We start from the raw sequence: 27,297 nt of genomic DNA on the forward strand, positions 1-27,297 counted from the left end.
GTAGAGGAGAGCAGAGAGTATATACACAGATGGTTCTGCTTTACAGCAACATAAACACATGCACGCACGCACACTCACACACTGCTTGCATGCTTCTCTTCCCCCCCCCCCCTCCGGCAGTCTGCAATTGCCCTTTTTATCCCTCTCCACTCTCAATGCAAACAAAACAGCTGTTTGAGGTGATTTCCCACAGGTGTCAATCCTTATCGTTCGGTGTCTCCTGGTCTTGCTATCTGCAAACATCACTCGGCTACACCCCATCACCCCATATAACCTATGAAAGGAATGTTCTGGATTCAATACAAGTTAATCTTAATTGACAGCATTTGTGGCATGATTTTAATCAACACAAAAAAAAAATCGACCAGTCCTTGTTCTTTAAAAAAAAAAGAAGCAAAAATCGAGGTTATATTGAAGCACTTATTGTATATTGGAAGTGAATGGGGCCAATTTTTGGAGAGTTTAAAGGCAGAAATGTAAAACTTATAATTTTTTTTAAAAGCACTTGCACTCATTTTGTTAACTTTTGTATGATTTGAGCCTGGATGTTGTTTAAATCTAAGTTTTTATGGTCATTTCAGTTTAAAGTGTTTATGGATCATTCTGCGGACAAAACATTGATAAATTATAAGAACATTCAGTATATAAAGAACTCCAGACAACATGAGTTGTGGGAAATCAGATGTGATCTAGGAGCTTTATACCATTCGTGCCATTGAAGAGACCGTAAGTCTATTCCTCACAGCCTCATTGTCATTCCCATTAAAAATCAAAGGTGGCCCTAACGTGAATGAGGACTGTCGATTGAGCTTAACTTGTATTAAACTCGGAAAATTCCTTGGGAGTGTTATTAAATAAGTTTAGGCTACCAGTATTAAATTTGTTATTCAAACTGGTAATTTTACCATACAAGCTTATAGTAACAATGCAGCATTTCAGTATCTTCAGGCCTCACATTTATTATGACACAAGTGGGAGCTCCGTGACTGATGAGCCATCCTACTAAAATGTTCTTCAGAGCAGTGAAACAGTTAAAAGCGGGCGCTTGAGCTGACTATATATATGGTCGTGCCTCAAAACCTAGTGAGCTGCTTAGTGAGACAGCATTTTAGGCTTTATAGGAGCATGCTGCATTGTAGGGCATCACTGGCGCTTTTTATGTCGGCTGCCTTGTGTGTGATCTGAGCCAACGGAGCGCGCCTAAGAGCTACAAAAATGCTGCTTACTAGTTAGATAGCTAACAGGGCTTTCAGACACAGCCTGTGTCGGAGCATGTGCTGCTACTGCTGCAGTGGAGTAAAACATGTCACTTGTCATCGTACAGTAGAGGAGAGAGACGGGTGCTTATAAACACTGAGGCAACCGGTGCAACGTATTTTGTTTTGCAACAAAAATGCATCTGCAGAAGCCCTGTTCGTCTCGAGCTACGTACGGTTGCGGAGGAATGATACGGTAAGTCTTGCCGGCTTTTAGGATGTTTCACTCGACTCGTGGTGTCCTGCATCGGTTATCCCCAGAATTCCCTCCCCAAACCGGCCTTATTCATTTCTGTGTGTAACTTTTTGTATGCTTGTTTGTAAACATCGGCTTTTTTTCGGCAGCTGGATCAACTGTATAATGGATGAAAGAGAAAGTCAGTATTGGCATCTCCATCACGTACTTCCAACCTAAACTCCATTTGCTCTCAGACCTTTAATTGTGTAACAACTTGGCTAACTTTGACTATTTGTGATGTCTTGCCGACTTCGTTTCTTTGTTGTTAGGCTTGCGAAAGATTTGGTGAGAACTTTTATGCGCTGTCATTTTTCAAAGAGGGAAATTAAGTGCTCCAAACCAACACTTAAACCTCGCGCGATATACTATAAGGTTGTGTTATTCTGTGAGGACTTGAACTGCTTCAGTTTTTGAGTTGTTCAATTGTGTGAGCGGTGTCTGCGCAGCCAGCGCAGCGCTGCAGTAGTCGGTTGTCATGGAGGCCTGCGCTGCGCATCCAAACGGTGCCACTGTCACGACTGCGGTATATTCAGTCTCACGCGAAACGCCATCAAATTTACACATCCCAAACAATTATATTTGCATTAACATTTGACAGGCTAAACACACTATGCTCTTACACGAGACTACTGGATTATGAGGGGCCGTTCACACCGAACACACTTTTGCATCCGCCCGCGCGGTTTATCTTTTTATTTGAATGTTTGATTTTTGTAAGCATGCGCGGCTAGATGGACCTCGTTGACAGCTGCAGCACGTTTTTACACGCCGTGTAATTTTAGAAGAACTATTAAAACGTGTATCGAGACACCTGCGTTCGTGGCCCTGCATCGAGCCCCCCCGACAATTTATTTTATTTTTCAGCGCAAGAACGCGTTCGATGTGAACGGCCCTTGATGAAATTCTTCCAACGTATGGGGACTTTGATTTTAAACGGACCTCTGACATTGCCCGTCTCATTTTTCCCATCACCTACTAATTTGCAATGGGGTAAAACGTAAATAAACACGATTGCGTGCCCTTTAAGAGGTCGTTCCGGGATCGTTCGGACGGGTCGATATTTACTTCTCTGACTGTCATCATATTTCAAACTGCTAAGCTGAAGCCCCCACTGGCATCAGCAGTGTGAGATCAAAGACACTCAAAGCTCAGTTGATTAAAACTGCGGATTTAGTGTGTCAGATCAGCTCCATTGCATTGCACACCGTTTAACTTGTTCTCATTTCAATCTGATTGCATTTACAAACGTAGTTATGGTAAATGCTAGTCTCGCATTATGTGTGGCTGGTGGAAACTTTGTAAGGATTCAGAATCAAAGAAGTCTTGTCAGTCTTCTTTAACATCATTCTGGCCTTGGTGCAGCCATATGCAGACTAAACCGCTTTATTAAGGCTCAGAAGTTGCTAATCTCTTGGCAGTGATCCATTTGTTAGGCAGACTGGAGGGTCCGGGACACACTTGTGATAAGCTATTGGACTGCTCCATCATCACTTGAAATAAAACGGTACAGCTATACAAGGACAACGAAGCAAAAAGAACCGTGTTTTTGGACATGTAGTAGTATGATATTCTTTGAAGTACCATGGAGCACCAATCAAATATAATTCAACACATTAATATGGTGACGCAGTACCACATGTATTAAAGTGCTTTAGTATTGGCATCTGACGCCATCTCTGTACCAGGTTACTGCCACAGTACCTTTTGGTATGGGCAATCTGAATATATTTGCTTAAAACAAAAAAAATGTTTACTTTTATTTTTTTTTTAAAGAGTCCCTACTTTTTATGTGTGGATAGCCTTAGATTTAAAAAATGTACTTTTAATCTTATTTAATATATCTCTATACAGTAGGTACGGAAAGTATTCAGACCCCCTTAAATTTTTCACTCTTTGTTATATTGCAGCCATTTGCTAAAATCATTTAAGTTCATTTTTTCCCTCATTATTGTACACACAGCACCCCATATTGACAGAAAAACACAGAATTGTTGACATTTTTGCACATTTATTAAAAAAGAAAAACTGAAATATCACATGGTCCTAAGTATTCAGACCCTTTGTTCAGTATTTAGTAGAAGCACCCTTTTGATCTAATACAGCCATGAGTCTTTTTGGGAAAGATGCAACAAGTTTTTCACATCTGGATTTGGGTATCCTCTGCCATTCCTCCTTGCAGATCCTCTCCAGTTCTGTCAGGTTGGATGGTAAACATTGGTGGACAGCCATTTTCAGGTCTCTCCAGAGATGCTCAATTGGGTTTAAGTCAGGGCTCTGGCTGGGCCATTCAAGAACAGTCACGGAGTTGTTGTGAAGCCACTCCTTCGTTATTTTAAAGGTGTGCTTAGGGTCATTGTCTTGTTGGAAGGTGAACCTTCGGCCCAGTCTGAGGTCCAGAGCACTCTGGAGAAGGTTTTCGTCCAGGATATCCCGTACTTGGCCGCATTCATCTTTCCCTCGATTGCAACCAGTCGTCCTGTCCCTGCAGCTGAAAAACACCCCCACAGCATGATGCTGCCACCACCATGCTTCACTGTTGAGACTGTATTGGACAGGTGATGAGCAGTGCCTGGTTTTCTCCACACATACCACTTAGAATTAAGGACAAAAAGTTATATCTTGGTCTCATCAGACCAGAGAATCTTATTTATCACCATCTTGGAGTCCTTCAGGTGTTTTTTAGCAAACTCCATGTGGGCTTTCATGTGTCTTGCACTGAGGAGAGGCTTCCGTCGGGCCACTCTGCCATAAAGCCCCGACTGGTGGATGGCTGCAGTGATGGTTGACTTACTACAACTTTCTCCCATCTCCCGACTGCATCTCTGGAGCTCAGCCACAGTAATCTTTGGGTTCTTCTTTACCTCTCTCACCAAGGCTCTTCTCCCTGATAGCTCAGTTTGGCCGGACGGCCAGTTCTAGGAAGGGTTCTGGTCATCCCAAACGTCTTCCATTTAAGGATTATGGAGGCCACTGTGCTCTTATGAACCTTAAGGGCAGCAGAAATTTTTTTGTAACCTTGGCCAGATCTGTGCCTTGCCACAATTATGTCTCTGAGCTCTTCAGGCAGTTCCTTTGACCTCATGATTCTCATTTGCTCTGACATGCACTGTGAGCTGTAAGGTCTTATATAGACAGGTGTGTGGCTTTCCTAATCAAGTCCAGTCAGTATAATCAAACACAGCTGGACTCAATTGAAGGTGTAGAACCATCTCAAGGATGATCAGAAGAAATGGACTGCACCTGAGTTAAATATATGAGTGTCACAGCAAAGGGTCTGAATACTTAGGACCATGTGATTATTTCAGTTTTTCTTTTTTAATAAATGAGCAAAAATGTCAACAATTCTGTGGTTTTCTGTCAATATGGGGTGCTTTGTGTACAATAATGAGGAAAAAAATGAACTTAAATGATTTTAGCAAATGGCTGCAATATAACAAAGAGTGAAAAATGTAAGGGGGTCTGAATACTTTCCGTACCCACTGTATATACACTCACCTAAAGGATTATTAGGAACACCTGTTCAATTTCTCATTAATGCATCTAATCAACCAATCACATGGCAGTTGCTTCAATGCATGTAGGGGTGTGGTCCTGGTCAAGACAATCTCCTGAACTCCAAACTGAATGTCAGAATGGGAAAGAAAGGTGATTTAAGCAATTTTGAGCGTGGCATGGTTGTTGGTGCCAGACGGGCCGGTCTGAGTATTTCACAATCTGCTCAGTTACTGGGATTTTCATGCACAACCATTTCTAGGGTTTACAAAGAATGGTGTGAAAAGGGAAGAACATCCAGTATGCGGCAGTCCTGTGGGCGAAAATGCCTTGTTGATGCTAGAGGTCAGAGGAGAATGGGCCGACTGATTCAAGCTGATAGAAGAGCAACTTTGCCTGAAATTAGGGATGGGCGATGTCCCCTAAATTGGCAGTTGACGATGTTGACAGTAAAACATCGCGATGGACGATGATATCGTCGGTGGGGTGGGGCGGGGCAGGGGGGCGTGGCGAGATTATATAATTTCATATAATTTTCAAAAATGATATTTAAAATTATAATTTCGTTATTTTACTAACCCAACTAATGACTCGTCGGCGCTTTATCAGTAGGTTGCACGACACGTGAAGCATTTTTTTTTTTTTAGCTTTCACTTAAGAGTTGTGCACTTTTTATTTTAATATATCTCTTTACATAAATACTATTTTCCACTTAAAAACTATAATTTTGTTATTTTACTCACTGATGAGCAAAAGGTCGAGGCAGAAATGACAATGTACCTGCAGGAAATGGCCATTGATGGGAAAGAGGACCCGCTGACTTGGTGTAAACGAACGACAAAAGGTTTCCGTTCATGGCAAGATTAGCACGGAAATGTCTGTGCATATGTGCTACCAGTACTCCATCAGAGCGGGTCTTCAGCACAGCGGGTAGTGTAGTTACTCCAATCCGCAGCTTATTAAAACCAGATAAAGTGAATATGTTGGTATTTCTGGCCAGAAACATCGAAATTTAAACATGGTCTATGGTGAAAGATATTAGACTTCTTTACGCATTTTTCAGCCATCCGCTCCGAGCTATTCGATTTTGCATATTATTTTTTAAACGTTCATTTATGTAGTTCATATGACCACTTTACAATATTTCAATAACATAATTTATTTTATAGCCTGTGCTGAAGTTAATTGTGCTGCTAATTATAAGTGAAATGTTAATGCCGAGTTTCAGGTCTGAGTGTTGTTCCCGTTTTCTTTGTTCCTGTTTCATTTGTTGTTCTTCTATGTTTTAATAAATGTGTGTTATTCATATTCACCTTGTTTCTTTCATTTGATTTGACATTATGGATTTATGGCCAAGGAAATTTTTCTTTAAAAGTATTAACCAGACAAAAGTTATTTGACGTTCGCTGGTCTGGGTTTATCTTACAATGAGCAAGATTTTCTGAGACACTACAACTACTAATAATTCATTAATAAAGGCTATTTTCTTGTAGCCTACAACCAGTGGGGATTTCTTTAAGACTGCAAGGGAAGCTCAGCTTCCCCTATAATGTCAAAAAAATAATGGTCAAATATGTACTATTGTGTAAACAATTTATTGACTAAAAATGCATTAGAACACGTTCATCTCGAAGACGAGTTCGTTCAGAATCAGCTACATTACATATAGCAGGTCGACTGACTTGATTTACTTCTCATACATTCCCGTAGCGTCAGTGCATTTCCCTGTTGAAGCCGAGAGTCCATTGACTTCAATGGGGCTGCTCTGAACAGTTTTTTTCAGTGCTCCGAAAATAGACGGTCATTGGATAAATGCTGCGATTATGTCCTGCCCACGGACGCTCAGCGTCTCTGGGGGTGAATGAGGAGTGGGCTGGCCCGGACTCCGGGCTTCCGCGTGATGATTGGAGGATCTGTCGAAAGACTGCATCTCCTTTTGATTGACAGCTAATCTGTACTATAAGAAGTCACTGAAGCTATTTCAGGCTCAGTCCCATCGCGGATTTCTCAAGTGTAGTCGAAAGACAAACTGCTGCAACCTATTTCTGTATATTTGTTTGGCGAAATTGCTAGTCAATTTGCATAATACATTTCACACAATTATACACCACATTCCTTGTTTCAGTTTTACCAAGTTTAATATATTTTGTTTTAGATCGTTCGTTCATTCATTCATTCATTCATACAGTAGGCTAGGTTGCGTCGTATGGGTGAAACTGCGCACGATGGCAGACGGTGCTAATATTGCCGACCTGATTTTGGCGAAGCCATTTCAAAGTCTTCCTTACGAGGAAAAAATTTGAATTAAACAGCAGGGCAGATCAACACCTAAGATTGATTTAGTGCAAAAAATAGGGTAAATAAGTTTATAATGTAGGCCGAAAATGAGCTTCCCCTCTTTGAAAGACCAGCAGCCGCCACTGCCTACAACATAAAATATTTTAATCTAAATGTACAGTGTAAGACATGTAAAAAAAAGACAAGAAGCTAACAATGTCAAGATCAATATTTGTGTAGCCTGCCTGACACGGTATTTTCACAGACTAACACGTCACGTCTCTGGCATATACTACAGTATTTAAAATAGCATATATGCATTAGTTATATTCTCAATTTAATTTACAGAGCAATCCCTGCAAAGTTTTTAGGTTAACTATAGAAGAGACTTGGATTAGTGAGTCACACTAGCAAGACTCGCAAAAGGGGGCGTGGCATCACGATGGTGGCTCTACATCATCATGATATCGTCCATCGGCACAACCCTACCTGAAATAACCACTCGTTACAACCGAGGTATGCAGCAAAGCATTTGTGAAGCCACAACACGCACAACCTTGAGGCGGATGGGCTACAACAGCAGAAGACCCCACCGGGTACCACTCATCTCCACTACAAATAGGAAAAAGAGGCTACAATTTGCAAGAGCTCACCAAAATTGGACAGTTGAAGACTGGAAAAATGTTGCCTGGTCTGATGAGTCTCGATTTCTGTTGAGACATTCAGATGGTAGAGTCAGAATTTGGCGTAAACAGAATGAGAACATGGATCCATCATGCCTTGTTACCACTGTGCAGGCTGGTGGTGGTGGTGTAATGGTGTGGGGGATGTTTTCTTGGCACACTTTAGGCCCCTTAGTGCCAAAAGTATCCATTACTTAATGCATATATATATATATATATATATATATATGCGCTGATCTGTCCAGCTGTGGTTATGTGTCTGTCTAGTAGAGCGATGCAGAGACTGACATCAGTGACTGGTCTGTCTAGGTTCCTGAAAAGGTCAATAGAGGTTTGACAGGGGCTGATCAAAATAATGCTTACTGCAAGGCCACTGAAGGGGGGGATGGGATGGGATAAAAGCACATTTAAACACTGTAAAATGGGGCTCTACTTTTCTCTGTCTAGTTTGCCTGGATAGCTGAGCACTTGTGTCTTCTATTGTGGGACAAGAGATGGGTCTTATCTCAGTGCATAAATTAATATTTCATAATGACCCTTCCATTAGAGAGGAGAATCTCACCCTCTTAGCACAGGAAATGCACTCTGATGGAATTGTATCGGAAAAACTTTTTGAGCGTCTAAAATACATTTTTCATTGAATGTTATTTATAGCACCCACAATCTCTCACTCATAACAAAAGAACAAAAACACAAATACCAAGAAATTGTATTTAAAATGTATATTTTTATATATATATATATATATATATATATTTGCAAATATGCATATTCACTTATTCATAACTTTCTATCAGGTACATTTATTTTACACCTTGTGAAGGGTGTTAAGCAAGTTACACAGAAAGTAGACCATATGGATCAGTATCCTTAAAAAAACTAAAACAAAAGGGGTTTCATACTTCAATTAAATTACATTTTCCATAGCCAAACAATGGACAACTCCTGTATCCATTACTTAATGCTTTCCTTGTTTCTCCAGTGTTGAGCAACTAAGAGCTTGTAATAAACAGAAAATCTTTCCAGAGCTGGTTAGAGTGCATGTTTCAGGGAAAATGTCAAGTATTCATAGTTTAGGACATTTGTGGATGTTTTGTTTGAACATCAGATACTCTTCCTTTTTCTGTTTCTATTTTAAATTAACTTATAAACAATGGCTTATTTTATGTAGCAACACTTTTGACAGATGATTGGGGCTTTTATCATTTTGTCAGTCAAAAATTAAACCAATTCACATTAAATTCACATTTACCGTGTTTAAAACAAGTTGAGCTTTATCGACAACATCTATGGCATGCAATCAATTACCACAGAAGATAATGATTCGTTGACTCGTCTTTGAGTTTGTAAAAACAAGCAAAAATCACATTTACAGCAATGCACTTACAATGGAAGTCTTTGAGCCAATGAATTGCACTGTTTTAAAAGTATGTTGCTTGCTATAATTCTCTGTGCATCATGACCTTGTGCACAAGGATACTAGAAAAGGACTATTTACAAAAAGAAAAACGGATGAATCACTTTGAAACTGGTGACAGGAGGTTGAAAGTTCTGCTGTTGAAATCGATCTGTGCTTACTGAAATTCAAATCACTGCCCCCAGTGGCCGAAGCTGGAAGTGTTGTTGAAGTGAAATGTCCACAGGGTTGTCGACGGAAATCGATGGAACGTCTGTTTTAGAACAGTGTAACCCAGCTATATTGACAACGTGTTTTTTTCTTTTTCATTTCAGTGCATGAGTAGCACATCAGCTCTACTGATGAACTTGGAAATACTGCACTTCTTGGGCCTTGACAGACCGTTTGGAATTTGGACATTGACACTGGCAGACAGCAGGTTGGATTAACTTCTACCACAATTATATATTTCTTCATTATAAAGCAATTTTCCCTTCTCTGTTTCCCTACACCACCTCAGACTAGCCTAGTGACAGTACAGCCAATATTAGTTTGTGTTCTTCAAAACAGGCTTAGCAGATCTATTTTAAGTGTGGTGGTAGCTCTGTGGTTAAAGCTTGTGTTGAACTGTTGATAATGCAACAGTTGCAGGTTCGATACTCAGGAGGTGTGAGCTGTAGGGTAACTTGATTTCCCGTGATGTTCTTTAAACAAGGCACTTAACCTCCATATGCTTTCAGCTGACTGTCCCAACAATTAGTGTATTGCTGAGGCGGACTGGCCATAGTGAGAACCAGGACTTTTCCCAGTGGGCCGGCCGTGAAACGGGGCAGACTGGGCGGCGATAAGCTGAAGAGGGCCGCAAAACGGCACCACGATATGCAGAAAAGGACAGCAACACTGTCCCCCCTCCTCAACAGCTTTTGGGCCAGTTTCTATGTCAAATCTAGGGCCGATTTCTCTTCCCAGTCCGCCCCTGGTGTAGTGTAAGCAGCTTTGGCTAAGAAAAAAAAAAATCCGCTAAATGGCAAGTAACACAAATGTAATTGATAGCAATAGTGAGAACATATTAACTGCAAATTCAATTTAACAATCCCCAGAAAGAGTTAAATAACTCAAAAAATAAGTAATTGTAATTGCTTTAGAATTGACCAATCATCTCTCTGTACTAAAACATGGTTTTTAAAGCCCTCCAGGGGCCCCGCTGTCACACAATACTGTATGATGAGCTGAGTATATATGTGTGTGTGCGCATATGTACATGGATTTACTTCAAAAGGAGGCTGAAAGTGTTGGCAAGATTGTTATTTTGTCCTCTCACTCTTAAGTCTCATGTCTTCAAGTGACCCCTGTTCCTGTAACTTAGATACTATCAGCTATTAATAGTAGGCCTAGTAGTAAATTAGTAAATACTAAGTAGTGCTGTATGTTGTCATGCTGCATTTGTATTTATTTATTGCTACAGCAGGTTAAACTTCTATAGCGGTGAATAAGATTCCAAAGCAAATTTTATTTTTTGCATTCCCATTTGCTCCAACAGCAAAAGAAAAATGTACTATTACAGTACATTTCCACAACTTTCCTAAAAGAGGAAAAAATATATAGAGCAGTGGATTATGACAGTCAAAAGAAAGATGACAAATTTACCGTCACTCCCTCAGCAGCTGTGTCTGCAACCCCATCACATTGTTTTTTAATGAATGCCAGGGTTATATAACACAAAGAATAATTCAAGTGAATGGTGGTCAGAAATTTGAAGCATCAAAAAGGACAAAGGCAGCATATCATTAATCCATAAGACTCCACATTTTCAGAAGCGATATGATAGGTGTGAGTGAGAAACAGATGAAGTCCTTTTTTCCAATAAATTATCCACCCTGCCCAGTAGGTGGCAATATGCACAAAGAATGCAAATCACCAATCACAAAAGTAGAAGAATGTGAATGTTGAGATTTATAGTAAACCTCACCTACACCTATCATTTCTCTTCTGAAGACATGGATTATACCACTGGAGTTGTATGGATTAATTTTATGCTGCCTTTATGTGCTTTTTGGAGCTTAAAAGTTCTGGCCACCATTCACTTGCACTGAACGAAACAGAGATATTTTTCTAAAAATCTTTGTGTTCTGCAGAAGAAAGATACTCATATACATCTTGTATGGCAAGAGGATGAGTAAATGATGAGAGAATTTAAATTTTTGGGTGAACTATCCCATTAAATGTTGCACATACTATTTATAAATAATAGTAGGCAGTAGGCAATGTATACTGCTCAGTATATGTGAAGCAGCACACAAGCACCGCATTCCACATAGCCTTTATTGCAGCATATGTGTATTTGTAACACTGTTTTTTTCTTTACTTGCTGAAGCCTGATATCTCCACGCATAAAAGGAGGAAAATGGTCACCATTGCAACCACAGTAACCCCTGAGCCCCTTACTGCCCTCTCTCGGTGGTACCTGTACGCCATCCATGGTTACTTCTGCGAAGTCATGTTCACAGCTGCCTGGGAGTTTGTGGTCAACTGCAACTGGAAGTTTCCCGGTGTGACTAGTGTCTGGGCACTCTTCATCTACGGCACATGCATCCTGATCGTAGAGCGCATGTATCTCTGCCTGCGGGACCGATGCAACGTCCTTCTCCGCTGCATTATTTACACGTTGTGGACATACTTGTGGGAATTTGGCACAGGTCTACTACTAAGTCAGTTCAACGCTTGTCCCTGGGACTACTCTGAGTTTAAATATAATTTCATGGGCCTGATCACGGCAGAGTACGCCCTGCCCTGGTTCTGTGCTTCGCTCATTGTAGAGCGCCTAGTGATACGCAACACGCTGCGATTGCGCTTTGACGAGGCTGTTGAGCCCTGTCAGGACAAAGAACATCTGGATAGAAGTGGTGAAGGAGGGGGAGAACGAAGAGGAAGAGGGGCCACCAGTGCTAACGGGTATGTGAAGGTGGATTAAAGCAACAGACGGCCCCTTTCCACTTAAAAAGTGGAGTTCACCGCAACCCTATCCCGTCACTCACAACTCTTATCCACACATCTGTCTATCTTTCTCCCACTCACGGAAACAGCTGGCATAGCTCTACCAAAAGACAATTGGACGAGGAACTGTCTGGTTTAATCTTCTGTCCAGCTGGCGTTCTTCCCTCACGTGGAGAAACATTCAGGCGGCACAGTAGTGCACAAAACGAAATGCCCTGCCTTTGGGCATTAGCATGTAGCTGTTCTGGGTTTGTCAGTAGGAGTGGTGCCTGGTGACAAACAAAGAACTAACCCTACACCTATCCCAGTACCATACCTCTCAAACCAGTCCATCCACTTCGGAATCTCTGGGAGGAGATTAATGAATTGTGTTCCCTTGAGGATGCCATCACAATAACATGGAAACCTGGAACACAGGACACAGCATTTGTAGAGAGACAAAAATAAATATATCAAATGCTTTTTAGAATATAAACTGCGCACATGATATATACTGTATGTAGTAGCAAAAGCAAATAACTGTTAGAATAAAAGCAAACCTTTTGGACGTTAGTTTGTGGCATTTATCTCAATGTAGTTTTAATTACTTTTGAATTGTAATAATATATAAAATATTGCATTGTATGTACTGTATACCCTAAAGCAATGCCTAGGCTTGTACTAGACTTTTTATATTCATCATAAAAATTCAGTGCTTGCACATGCATGAACGTTGTCTTCCAAGAGAATTTTCATCTGGGACTGTTCTATAAAATTCATTTCTTCCATTTTTTTTTTCTAATGGCGTTTAACACATAAAGGAGTACTAAGATATGTTTTTCATATATACAGTAGAGTGCTGGTGCTCATTACTGATGCTATGAAAACATCACAGTCTCTAATTACTCTGGAGAGGGTGTGTTTTATAGATGTGTAAATGAAGTGAACTGGTGCTAGATTCTCATCAAGTCATTTTGATCTGATGATGGTCACAATATAGGGCATTTATGTAGGTAGATAACCTCAGGAATGTCCACATTAAAGCAATAGTTCAAATAAAACTTCACAATTTTGTCATCATTAACTTTCCCTTGTGTTGTTCCAAACCCATATGACTTTCTTGGCTTTGTAGAACACTAAAAGAGAAAAGAACATTTTTAACCTCAGTCACCATTCACACTTACATTGTATGGAATAAACATGAAATGAAAGTGAATCACCTCCTTGTATGTTCCTTTGGGGTCATATGGATTTGAAACAACATGAGGATTAGTAAACAATGACATGATTTTATTTATCCCTTTAAGTATTTCACATTCACACTATAGTCTCCCATATACCATGAAATAATGGATCAAGACTGAAAGTAATACTGTGGCCCTTTAAGTCAACATCACCAAAACCCATCTTTACATTACAATATGGCATTGGAGCATATTTAAACTACTGCATGCTCCTCTGGCTTGGTATTACCTGCATGGTAACTCACAGTTACAGGTTATGAATATTCCAGAAAGCTTTGTTGCACATCTGTACTGTTCTGTTGTATCTGACACAACAAAAATGTATTAAAACCTCAAATGTCATACCTGTCCAATTCTTTATTTTTGTATTTTTTTTTTACAATGATTTAAGTATGAATGTATATGTGAAATTAGGACATTTTTAGGGATGAATTGACTGCTATGGTTATATTATGTGAGGTGTGCTATTACTTTTCAAAGTGTTTTGATTAACAATTTTCACCTGGCAGGAAATTTAAATAAAAGCTGAATTTACATTGAAAGAGGTACCTGACCTGAGCCCTATCTAGGGATAAGAACATCCTAACAACCACTCAGAATACCTAAGCAACCAGATAACAAAGCCCTGGTGACCATAGTGGCAGCGAGTTTTGCACATGCACATTTATTATTGTTATTATTTATTTATTTGTATTATTTCCAGAAAATGAAAAAATCTAGTTCAGAATTATTCTCAAATAAATTTGTTTTTCCCTTCAATGTTATAAAGGTCTTTTTGAAGGTTAAAAGTTTGGATGTTTCACTTTTCAACTAAAGCTGCAACATCAATATTTCATATGCTATTCCCATAGGCCAAAGCTGTGAAAGTGGCTTTGCATCTATTGTTCTGGAGTTCATTGTGTGTTATGCATGTCTGTCTCTGCAATGTGTTAAATGATTGTCAAAGTTTATATGATTATCATCTACTGATGAAGGACAGCTCTATTCTGTTCCATTGAAATCTGTCATTCCTGTTTGTAAGCAGTGTACTTGGCTGTCATTGTGTTCCTGAATCGAAAGCCTAATCATCCTCTATAAAATGATAATACAGATGAGCCCTCTCATGGGAGGACCATACAGATGTCTGAAAATAATAGAGACATTATTCAATGCCATGTCTATTTCTGTTTATCTCATTTGGCCGTGCATTTAGGCACTGATAATTTGATGTGTGGTGGGACAGCAGTAAGTGTTGTTATTGGAATTTTACAAATGCGATTTGAAGCAAATAACACTCTACATCTGACACTTTTATGAAGTCGATAATTTCACAGAGATTGTTTTTTAAAAGGCTTGATAATGATCCATCACATCAAATAGAAACAACTGGTCAAAAGGTTTGGAGGTAGCATTACAGTCCGTCTATATTCTATAGGGTATATAATAATACCACATCAAGTAGCTGTATATAAGTGCTGTATACTGCATACTGGCACCTTTCTTCTAGCAGTTTCTTCGAGCCAATCAGGACTGCAAAGTATGCACACGTCCCTTTGTTTTTATTCAGCAGCAACTGTTCATTTGAGTGGATATAATCTCTTAAAATTTTGTTTTGACAGTTTTGTCCTCAAGGGGGCTCCATAGGCCTACAGTCAAGGTTGCATGTGTTTTTTGATGCTTCTTTTTTTAACCAGAGGTTTTCTAGATAAAATGGCTCTTTGCTAATAAATTGTTTAAAACGAATACCTAACTAGTTTCCAGCTAATTTTCAAGAGTCCCTATAAATCCCAAGAAGTCCTCGCTGCGGACTGTAGCACGATGGCAGTGTGGATTTCATCTACGGTGTCACTTGATTAAAGCCATGTTTTTATGTATTTAAAAGGTACGGAGCAGTGATATACTGGATGTTTTTAATGCAAACATTTTATTCAGCGTATAGTGTTATGTGTAAATAAAAAGTGAGTGAGTGCAAGAATGTTTGTATTTCCTTAAACCTTTTTTGATATTCGTAGTATCGTATCGTACTAATAACTTTTGAGCATCTGGGATTTAAGTCTTCTAAAGAATATGAGAGGTTGCCGAGTATTTGGAGTGAATTTGTTTCGTATGAATGATGACTATTAGGGTGACCAGACGCCCCTGTTTTCCAGGGACAGTCCCTGTTTTTGAAGGTCTGTCCCCTATTAGAGCTGTCCGCGTTTTTGCTGCGCTTTCAAAACAGTCCGCTGTGTGAAAATATATGGCAGAAAGCCGATATTGAAACCTACTGGCAACAAGGTTAATTGTGCGCTGTTTATTTTGACCAACAGAGGGGGCTGCTCGCTATAGATGCTTTAAGTCATTTGTCTTCCTTTACTGATTACTTGTTCGTGCCAGCTTAGCATTAAGAACTGGACCAGGAAATAAACTTTAGCAGGGTAAACTTCGACAGCGGTGAATGGGAGTTAATGTTATTTTCATTTACCCATTTGCTCCAAGACCAAAATAAAAAATCCAATATTACGTTTGAATGATATACTGCAGTTTATGACATTACTACATTCACCATGGTCAAAATACATAACATCCGAATTGTCCCCGTTTTTTAATACATAGATAAGAAACATGTGAATTTTCAATGACATATTTACCACTGAACTAGAAATGTTGTCATCTTACTATTATGTTTTTTTCTTAAAGAAGAAAAACAAGTTGGGACAGAATCAAAAGTACAATAATAATTATTATTTGACTTGGGATTAAAATTTTATTTTAGTCTAACATGTCTTAAACTCTGTTATGTATGTCACAGTGAAATAAATAGGCATAATTTGATTCATACATTTACGATTATTACACGCCGAAGACTTCTACACATCTAACAATGTTATACAATTGTATAATTATACAGTTACAGATAGATGTGTTCAGTATCTAAATCTTACAAAACAAAAAGGACAAATAAACAATATATTGTTATAAAATACGATTTAATTGAGGTGACAAGAATAAAAAGAATCTTTACCGCCTCCCCGGTCGACGAACATAAAGGGAGACCCCGAATGTCGAGGTCAGAGATGACACAGATCTACCAGCAGAAGTTAAACTACTAACTTTGAATTAGCCACTAGGCTAAAATAACATGTAAAACAACATTGTGTATAGGCTATATGCCATACTGACAACACTAAATAACATAATATTATGTGTGAACCTTTACAATATTAGCAGGGCGGAGGGCAGGGCCGTGTCGTGATTCAGCACACACGGCCCCTAATTAGGCTAATTAGCCCTCAAGAGGGATAAAGGCCGACCGAAGACGGCAGTGCGACAGAGAGAGGGAGATTTACGGACAGCTGTCCAACATCTGTGTGTATGTTTGTCTTTTTGGTTGAGTTTTATATTAAACTATTATTAATATTGTCAAGCCGGTTCTCACCTCCTCCTTTTCCTTGAACCTTTATACTGGTGCCGAAACCCAGGGAGGAGGGATGCGCCATAGTAGAGTCCTCGCCACTACCATCCACCCCAAAGGAGCAGCCGCGGCCATCTGCCGGGGGACGGAGGAGCCCAGCTGCCTGAGAGCGGACGGACGGCCGCCGACCGCGAAAGGGCTCCTAGCCGACCGCCTGGAGCGGCGAACCGCTGACGGGGGCTGGGGAGACCCCTTCTGTTTCCCGAGAAAGCGGCGGGGCGTTCCATCTGCCAGGGGCCGGAAGACTGCCTCCGATCCGCCCAAGGAGGTGCGGCTGTCGTCCATTAGAGGGTGGAGGAGTGGCCGAGGACCAAGCTATGGCGTATCGGAGAACTGGCTAGTAAGTGTTTTTTTGTTATCTCTCTCTCTCCCACTGCTGCTCCGTGTTGGCCTTTCCCTCTCTTTTTTACATGTTTTGTTAATTTGGTATGATCGCTGTTACAGCGTGTAGGTGCTACATATTTTTTTAGTTTCCCTCCCCTTGTCCCCTGCCCTAGATGGGGATGACCTGCCGGCAGATGGGGAGCAAGGGAGAAATGTGGCAGGGCGGAGGTCGGAGCCGGTTCGTCCGACCGAAGACAGCAGTGAAACACAGAGAGAGAGATTTACGGACAGCTGTCCGACACCTGTGTGTGTGTTTGTCTTTTTGAGTTTTATATGAAACTATTATTTATATTGTCAAGCCGGTTCTCGCCTCCTCCTTTCCTTTGTACCTTTACATATGCACTATGACATATTGGGTTTAATCCACTACGTAGTTGATTACCGTGACATACTGGATGTTTTTAATGCAGCTACATATTACATTCAGAATCAGCTTTAATGCCAAGTATGCTTACACATACAAGGCAAATTTCTTGTAAATCTAATAAATCTGATTCTGAATGTAATATGTAGCTGTGGGCGTGCACATTATAAACATCCAGTACGTCACGGAAATCAACTACGTAGTGGATTAAACCCACTCTGCAGTGCAGACAGTCTCATAAATCTAGAAGCAAGATCAAGGCAATGGACAGTTCATGCCATCAATAAGGAGGAAGTCGAATTTCAAGTGGATGTGCAAGTAAGTTTTGAGTAACGTGGTAAGGTGTGTTTTCCAAACAAATTAATCCTTCGAGACTGTCCAGTCCTTTATAATTATTCATAAAGACTCATGCATCGGTCGGAGTGGTGACTGAATGAAATGTATCTGACTGAAATTAATTAAAGTAAACTGACTCAATTGAAATAAACCAAGAACTGCTAATGTACTATGTGTAAGGCTTGTGAGACTTAAATCAGTTATTAACTGTGTTCATATAACAACACAATCCATTTTGTTGTAAAAAGTAAATAATCTGAAAAAAAACATTCAGGCTGAATTTTAAGGCATGTAGACATTCATAAATAATAAAACAATATTTCTAGAATTAATAGTTAAAGGTTCAAAGTAATTTTTTGATCATTAAAAAAGTTTAACTCCTAAAAGACATGAGTTGTAATTTTGCATTATATGTATGAAATCATGACCATTCACATTATAATGAAGACTTCAGTCATATCAGTAACCTTATAAAAGCTGTTTTATTCTGTATGGAGAGGGTCCGCACATGTATGCTGTCACGTTAGAATCACATGACCACCCGAATACTACTCGCTTAATCTCAGTAACCGTCCTTTTATTTGACACTTTTACTCATAGATTAAAGTAATCATGGCTGACTTGAGTATTTCATTTCTACAATGGCATCTGAAACAGAAAACATTGATTTTATATAATGCTGCATCCAAGCCACTAGATGTCAGTGTAAGTCCAAGATGACACAACGACTACATTTCCTGAGTGCTCCTTTAAGAATTAATATTATTATTATTTTATTTTTTTAGGAAACCAGCTCATTTGAAGACAAATTTCATAGTAAATGAAAAGGACCAAGAAGCTACTTCCTCCATAGATGATACCATACATGCTGGACCCAACACAAAGTCTGTGCCGATACTTAAATGTGTACAAACCCTCCAGCTTGCACTCCCAAAATGTTGATTCTATGCTCTTTGACCCAGCACCTGCACTCTTAATGACTGTTCAATTACTCCATCTCGTTCAGTCCTCTTTAATATACTGAAGTAGATTTGTGTCTTCACTCAATTTGTCTAAAATTGAGAGGCTTCCTAACAATGTTCAGAAAGTTTAGTGGTTTTAGACATGGACTTAATGAAAGACAGCATATAGTGATTTCTTTAATAGATTTACCTTCATCATATATTTCTCATTTTCTGATACATTCAGAAATGAAACACTTGTGCTACGATGGACAAATGCATACCATTTCAAGGATGTAAACAATAACAAAAGAATCAGAAGGGATGCCCTAAAGCATTCAGTATCATTACAGGATCCTTTAAAAGGCTCTGAGTTAACATATTTTCTCAAGAACATCAAGCGTTTACCTAAAATGACTTTTCCAGATGTGTTGTTGATACTGAAAGTCTATGTGAGAGAGGCAATGAAATTTAATCATAGTAGAAGCAAACAATTATTTCCTCAGCTGAGAGATCAGGAATATTGGATCGCTCCCAGTATAATCCATGAAGCTGTGTGACCTGCGGACAAGGGAAGGATTTATTTTTGTTTGTGTGTGTGTGTGTGTGTGTGTGTGTGTGTGTGTGTGTGATCCTAATTTGTAAGTTAAGGATAAAAGTGTCTGCTAAATGACTAAATGCAATAGTAAATGACTTGCACAGCTTAACTGATTATAAAGTGAGCTATCTATAGTCACTTTAGAGCTCTACCTCTCAAACTTAGAATTAGTTGGCATACATTTCATTCACCTACAAGAGACAAGACGTGTGCTACAGTTAGTACTGCACATATACAGCCATCTCACTTCACTGCTGCGCTTCATGCATACATTTGTGGTTCCTCTTTTGGCACTTTCATTTCCATTTGTTCCAGGCATCATGGGAGCATCCAGCACCCAAACAACGTGGTCCACATTTTTGTTAGTTACATTTTCTGACAATCGTGTTAAGTTCATTATTAATGTTAATCGTGTTAAAGTCACTATGAATGAAGCGCTGAGTTTGACAACTAGAAGGACATTTTCAAGGAACAAAGACGTCACTTCCTGAACCGGTATATTTTAAGAATAATTGGCACTTATCGTCATGATAAATTACTATACATTTTTATCAGCTAACATTTTATTTAAATTACAACAAACGTATTTTATTTTTTAACTACGATAATCTAAATACAAGCATACAGTACAGGAAACACAGGTAAGTGAAAACAGTAAAAGAAACATGGAGATAAAATGTGCGAGGTTTTTTTACTTATCTAAAGAGAATTCTGTTTTTTAATGGATAGCTGCCCGATTTATTGCTGAAAATGTCCCGTATTCATAAACCAACACCAGACTTTTACATACGTATATTTCGCTTACATTTCTCAGATTATCGTATTTGTTTGGCATCACCATTAGTACTTTCACTACATGAACAGCCAAAGTTATTTATCTACATATGTTAAACGCTGCTTGAATTCAATAAATATCCTGCTCAGAAGTGCTTACTTCATTTAAATGTGCGGCCTTGTCACTAACTAAACTATTTTTGTAATCTAGACTGTTATGAAGGTAAGTGAAGGGCGCTCAATAAACTTGATGCTGTAGTCTGAACACTAGATGGAGCTATAGCACTAAAAGAGAATGTGAATGTGCATGTCCTCTGCCCGCTGTCGTGTTTATCACTCGTTTTTTACTTTATCTTATTTTATATAATATTTTATCTGTGAAATTACCTGTGTATACTGCATGGTCAGACAACAGGCCTTTGAGCTGATTCCAAATCATGTGCATTGTGCTACTAAGATGTCTGTTATAGCTGTGATGTTGTAGCTGTTCTCAGTCTGATATTTCAAACCTCAGTCAACATTACATTTCATTGTATGGGGAAAAAAAAAAAAACATTATGAAAGTGTTCCACGGAAGAAATAAAGTCATGCAGGTTTGGAACAACATAAAAATGAGGCTAGAGAAAATGAATGGATGTTTGAATTAGGGATGTACCAAAACAAAAATTCTCTCCTGATCCCATTCCTAAGTACCTAAATATCATTATTATTTTTATTAAATAATAATTTTGTATACAATATTCAAATATTTCAGTTGTAATTTCTTAACTTTAAATCGCTCAGGCTTTTTTGGTGGCACACTCCATGAAAACTTTGGAGTGTTTGATTTTAGGCTACTTCACAGACAAACTATATTTATTGATTAAACACAACATTTTGGTGATTCACAAAGCTATCGAATGTTTTCAAGAGACTGAATAAAATGCATGAGTCATATTGACTACTTTAATGGTGCTTTTATGGTTCTTTTGTGTCTTATTTTTATTTATTTTTTTGCTTGATGTAACAACCATTAGGCTACTAACACATAGAATTGAATCTGGATTGGTCTCGTCGGACCGATACCCGATCTGATAAAAAATTCAGAGTCTGAGCTGATACCAATCCTGGTGCAACCCTAGTTTAGATTAACTATCCCTTTAATTTAGTGGTTTGTTGCAATTAGGCCTAGAGCCTTCATCCCAGATGAACTTTTGGCAGGTCAAGTTTTTTTTTTCTTCTTCTTTTTTTTTCTTCAGTATTCATGTCAGAACTCATATGACCATCTGAAAATTGACTGGCTCATTTAGTTTGAGCTATTTACATTTGATCGCTTTCTGTCACTTTATCCTCAGAATTAATTTTAATCCAGGTGTAACCAGATATCCTCGTAGGGCCTTTCAAACTCTGTGGTTCCTTCCTTTTTTCGCATTTCCCGCCCTTTTTATAGAGTCTGTCAAAACACCTCTAAGCTATCTGGGGCAATTATGCGTCACCTCAAATCCTTCAGTTGAGATTTGGTAAGCCTTCTCTCATCGGTTTTTCATTGGTGTGACAGCACACCTATGAGCTCACCTTTGTGTATGCCTATTAAGATCCCACTACACCCATAAAAAAAAGAAAACAGTCTGACTCCGCCTCATGCAGCAACGCAACCAATCATATTCCAACACTCCAATTATGAACAGGCCATGACCCTTTAAAAGGCAGGTTAGACATAAATAGCTTTTATATTTTCTCTCGATCAACACATAATTGTGTGTGTGTAGATTTTCTGTCTGATGTAGATGCTGTTTCCTTGAATTCATTCCAGCATAATGAAGCAGCAAAGAAACTCACAATTGGAGACTCCAGCACAAGGATTAACAACCTGCTTTGCCTAGACATTGGTTGGTGGGGGGACTGAATGAAATTACTTGCATGGGAACTTAGTCTGTGGGGAGGGGTTGCGCGGCTATACAGTGTTCTTGAAGCATGTCAGTCATCGGAACTGTGTCAGAGAACGCAGTAGAGCGAGGGAAGACTTCATGCTGCATTTGAGGGGTGTGTTAAGAGCAGGCCAAGTGAATAACTTTAAGTGTCAGAGACCAAAATCCATTCATAAAGCAGGTTAGAAATGGAACAATTCCAAATAGAAACACACAATGGGTAGGAAACCTACATAACAACTGAGCTGATCTTGTGTGGGATATTGCAGACACACAGAGCTTATAGAGCATGATAGTGGCTTGAGGAGACTGGAAAAACTGGCTTTGATTGAGCCACTCTTGCCCTGTTTATAAAGGGTTTGAGCTTCCTCCACTTAAACCTTGGCCCTGTCAGGCAAATAGCAGGAAAGCTAATAGAGTAACTGGATGTTCCTACATCCTACAATAGAACTGCTTTATAAATCAGTGTTTTTGACTGTGACATCTGATGTTCTTTGGTAAACAGTGATAATGATTTGAGATTTTAAATCAGTCAATCAGATTAATTATACACTAGATAGGAAGGCTACTCAGAATATAAAAATATAAGATGTCATAAATTAGGTTGATTTGTGGAATTAATTATTAACAGTATTAGTTAATGTTCTAATGTTTTAGCTAATGTGGAATGAGAAGGGTGTGATTTATTTATTAATCTCTGGAAATATAGTGACATTTGGATGTTTTTAAACTTGAAATTGTTAGACCAGAGCCATTTTTACCATTGATTATTTATTTTGTCCCATGTTTCACGCTGTTCATATTTTACCCTGAGTTATTAATTCACACTGTATGTCTTTGAAGCTACAGTTTGTGGTTTAAAACCCTTCTCTGATATCACACCTGGAATATCATGAGGGTGAGTAAATGATGAGAGAATTTTCCTTTTTGGGTGAACTAACCTTTAACCTAAAATTTTAACTAAAGGCTAGGGTATACTTCGTTTTTCCTCGTGTTGATATGTTGCTTGGACAAGCACTCAGTAGCTAGAAATCGTTTTGCCAATAATCTCATTTTCAAAATCCAAAACAGAGAGCCACCTGTGGGAGAGTACTTTGTGGCTTCTTATGACAGTTTTGGTGGACAGCTGTAACTCTGGCAGCATTTTGCCGTTATATAAACGGCCATTGCTTATCTTCAACTCTGCATAATGCTACACAGAGGATTCCCACATTGCTTTGCATTTTTACCAGGGTATTTGAGCAGCAGGCTATCCTGTTTTCTTTCTCTTTTTTGAGATAAGAGCAATAACTTCACAAATTTGTTCTTGCTGGTTTGTGTATCATCTGTTAAATTTAGTGCCCTGCTGCTTGAGGGTGAGGCTTCACAGTAAACAGTTAAGCAGGTGCCAAGTGGTTGTCAAACGCTTTCACATGCCAGGGTGACTGTTATAGAGGACGTTCCTCAGTATTGCAGAGGAATTTACACAAGCATGGATGAAAACTTTGTTATCTCTACATGCTGTGATTTAAAGGCGTTTGACTCCAATAATTATCTTGCAGGTATCATCGTCAAAGCTTCTGTCTGGTGAATACTGTTTTGGTGCTTGTCTGGCTGGTGTAAAAACTGGTGGCGACACCATGCAGCAATCCAGCAAATTATGCTGGGCACCAGCGTCTAAAACAGGACATATGTTAATGATCAACTATAGATATTGAGTGGTGGTGGTGTAGTGGGCTAAAGCACATAACTGTTAATCAGAATCATAACTGTTAATCAGAAAGCCATTGGTGCGATCCCCAGAGTCACCACCATTGTGTCCTTGAGCAAGGCACTTAACTCCATGTTGCTCGGGGGGGATTGTCCCTGTAATAAGTGCTCTGTAAGTCGCTTTGGATAAAATGCTAAATAATTCTTCCAAATGCATAAATATAAATATATATCAACTATGCAATTTTTTAGCAAGGCCATGAAAACACACTGTGTACATGAAAAATTTAAAGCCTGTCCCACTCCTTCCAGTGCATGGCAGCTAAAATGAAATATACAATACTCCTTTTAATATCTTTCAAAACTCTACTGGTTTATTTCTCTCTTTCACGAGTTCTTTCACAATTCCAAGACGTTCATATCCAAGACTTTTCCAGACCTTCAAATCCAAGACTTTTAAACCACACTAAAGCTCTCCAGGTACTGTGTAGAGAGTGTGAATTATGGTAATGGCTCCTGGCAGGGGAGAACATTAGTGCAGTTATTAAAATGAATGGCTGCCGCTGGTGCTGCGGTCCAGTCCCCAGGCAGGGGTGGAGTGCCAGGCCTCTCAACTTTCTTCCGTCTCTTACCAACACCTTCATCATTGCTGCATGTGTCATCCCATTACATGTCAAAGCCTTTTCTCTCAGGACCTCTCCGTAGTTGGTTTGGCCCAGCACGTTAGCATGGTGTGGCCCTGTGCCAGGCACTTGATGGCCACTGAGTCTCTCTGGCCCCATTCTGACGAACGTCCTTAACAAGCTCCAAAGGGCTGTAGACAGACCAACTTTAGTACCAAAGAACAAATTCATCCACTACTTTTAAATTTGGAATTGTTGTGATTGAAACAAATTGACATCATATTAGTTTCTGACAGATCCCAAAATATCTTGCTTCTTTAAGACTTCAATATCTTGCTTCTCCAAGTCTCTCCAAGCTCTCATTACCTCCCACCCCCAACAACAGATTTAAGCCATGAGACATTGACCCCAACCCTTTAAGCTGAGCCACTGTTAGTTTTTAGTTCAGTGGAATTGGATTAGTCTAAATATATTACTATAATAAATATAAAGTTATTGGCTATGTCTTTAATGAACTACGGATGGGCATCTTCTTCAAAGCAGCTGCTGGCTGTACATACTTTATGATTAGGATCCAAGTTTAAAATGTAATGGGTGTGTGTGTTTTCAATATGCAATTAAGGCAAACAGTTGGTAGTTGCCAGACATGTATGTGTGCATGTTTCCACAAAGAGCATCCAAAACAGCCATTGATGGGCAATGATATTTAAAAACTTTGAAGTATTAAAGCTGAATTGTGTGATTTTTTTTTTTTTTCTATGTTTAAATATTTTCCTCTTTAAATCACTTTACCCCAGACCAATTGGCAGAGATAACTATAGGTATTTTGCCATTTGTATTTTGAATCTCACAAAAAGTATAAGCACTGTGGCACTATCAAACCTTTGCTTTGTTTGAGCAACCCATCCAGCCAAACTCAACCAATGGCATGAGTTGAGGCATGGCTACCTGTTTTTGCAACCAATAGCAGATTGGGAAGTGTTCTAAAAACCTCCATGAAAACCTTGTTTGGTGACTCTAGTGCCACCGAAATTACACACATCAGCGTTAACTTTAGCATTAGCTGAAATTCCTTTAAACTAATGTTCATAATAATAATTGCTCAGTTTTGTGTGTGTTTTGTCTCTTCCTTTTTATATAATTGCATCAGTCTCATCCTGATCTAATCCAGATTTTAGTTGTGTTCAGGGATGCCAATCAAGATGGTGAGAAACACGGCTTGGGGGCAGAGTTTAACACTTTAGCAGTCTTGGCTGGGATGTTAGGTGTAAGAGCACACCACTGGGGTGTACAATACAGTGTGGCCTGTGTTATTGCAGGTGTGTGGGCATATTAGGTCTGATTATGAAATATGTGAGACATTTCACTTGCTCTGTTTTCTCAACTGCTCTGTTGGTGTTAAAGTGGCCATTTGAGGTTTCAGAAAAAGCAGTGAAATATCCGTTCCTCGCTGCTGAGCCACAGAACAAAAAGGGAAAATGAGTGAGAGCTAAGAAAAAGATGTAGAGGTTTATTTTAAGACAAGTTTGCTAGATGACGATTGACCGAGTGATGAGCAGAATAGACTGGAAAGGTGGGGTTACCTATGATCTCATCACCAAGTCATGTGTGTTTGTGTATAAACAATACCTTTGTCCTTTTTGGGTGTTAATAATAGTTAATATATACTTCTTTAAAACCTAAGGGACACAAAACACAAAAGCATAAAGCTTTTATTTACTCACCCTAAATCCTGTGTACACATAGCGATGTCTTCGTTTATTCAAGGCTAACAGGGAACATTCTTAGAACTTGTGCTAATATACAAAAAGTTCTCTCAAAAAAATTCCTGCAGTAACGGTAATTCCTTCAATGTTTTCTGTCACTGATAAACATTCTCAAAATTTAGCATGAAAACAATATTCATAATTTTTTAGTGGAAGAAAAATGTCACAATTTTCAAATATTTTCCAGAATGTTTTTGAACATTCCCAGAACTTAAAAAAAAAAAACTATTTCACAACCTAATGGGAACGTTAGGAAAACATTCTTATAACATAAAATGGTTAGCTGGTATCTAACTTGCTACATCTTGCTCTTGTGGTCTAGGTGGTTTTCCTCTCTGAATGCAGTAGTCCCTATGGACTTGTTCACTTGCTGTGGACCTGTAAAACACACTGGAGCCACAGGAGCTCAAGCGAGAGGCCCATTTGGGTTTCTATAAAAAGTTTTAGATTGTAAAAAGCATGATTTAGTATGGCAAAAAAGACCATGCTTGCATTTGGCATGTTGTTTTTGGAAAATAAATTAGTTTGAGTGTGGTTCAATGTTGGCTCATTTCCTTCAAGGGGGAAGGTCATTCTAGCTGTCACTGTTTCCCCTGAGCAACTTGTTGAACATCATAGCTCTGTTCCAAAAGCTGAATTGCCTATGGGGGCAGCATTTTAAGGCATTAAGTAAGTGTGAAACCCACATGTGAACAAAGGACCGCCTCACACTGAAGGTCACTGGCATACACAGCAACTTGCTGTTGGTCAATAGTGCAAATTCACATGTCAAAGTTCAACAAATTTTAAACCCATGCAAAATTTGTGAAGGGCAAATTTCTTCATTATTGGAAGTCCATCAGGCAAAATTGCTGATCGCGTGGATTCCCACTGAGATGATTGTATATTGCCTGTAGAATTCCACCATGCAAAGGTGAATGTGA

At 39.1% G+C, this 27,297-nt stretch overlaps 1 protein-coding gene across 1 annotated transcript; it reads left to right on the top strand.

The window, feature by feature from the left end:
* The first annotated feature begins 1,328 nt into the window (after positions 1–1,328).
* Positions 1,329–13,885, top strand: LOC127662515 (transmembrane protein 229b-like). Its single transcript, XM_052153729.1, has 3 exons — positions 1,329–1,452; positions 9,678–9,781; positions 11,717–13,885. The coding sequence occupies exon 3, from the start codon at positions 11,747–11,749 to the stop codon at positions 12,311–12,313; it is 567 nt and encodes a 188-aa protein (XP_052009689.1). The 5' UTR covers positions 1,329–1,452; positions 9,678–9,781; positions 11,717–11,746; the 3' UTR covers positions 12,314–13,885.
* Positions 13,886–27,297: the final 13,412 nt, after the last annotated feature.

This window comes from Xyrauchen texanus, chromosome 22, assembly GCF_025860055.1.
Source record: "Xyrauchen texanus isolate HMW12.3.18 chromosome 22, RBS_HiC_50CHRs, whole genome shotgun sequence".
Classification (NCBI taxonomy): domain Eukaryota; kingdom Metazoa; phylum Chordata; class Actinopteri; order Cypriniformes; family Catostomidae; genus Xyrauchen; species Xyrauchen texanus.

Bases quoted from the DNA above. Each gene is read 5' to 3' on its own strand.
- LOC127662515 (XM_052153729.1), top strand. From the start codon at position 11,747: ATGGTCACCATTGCAACCACAGTAACCCCTGAGCCCCTTACTGCCCTC.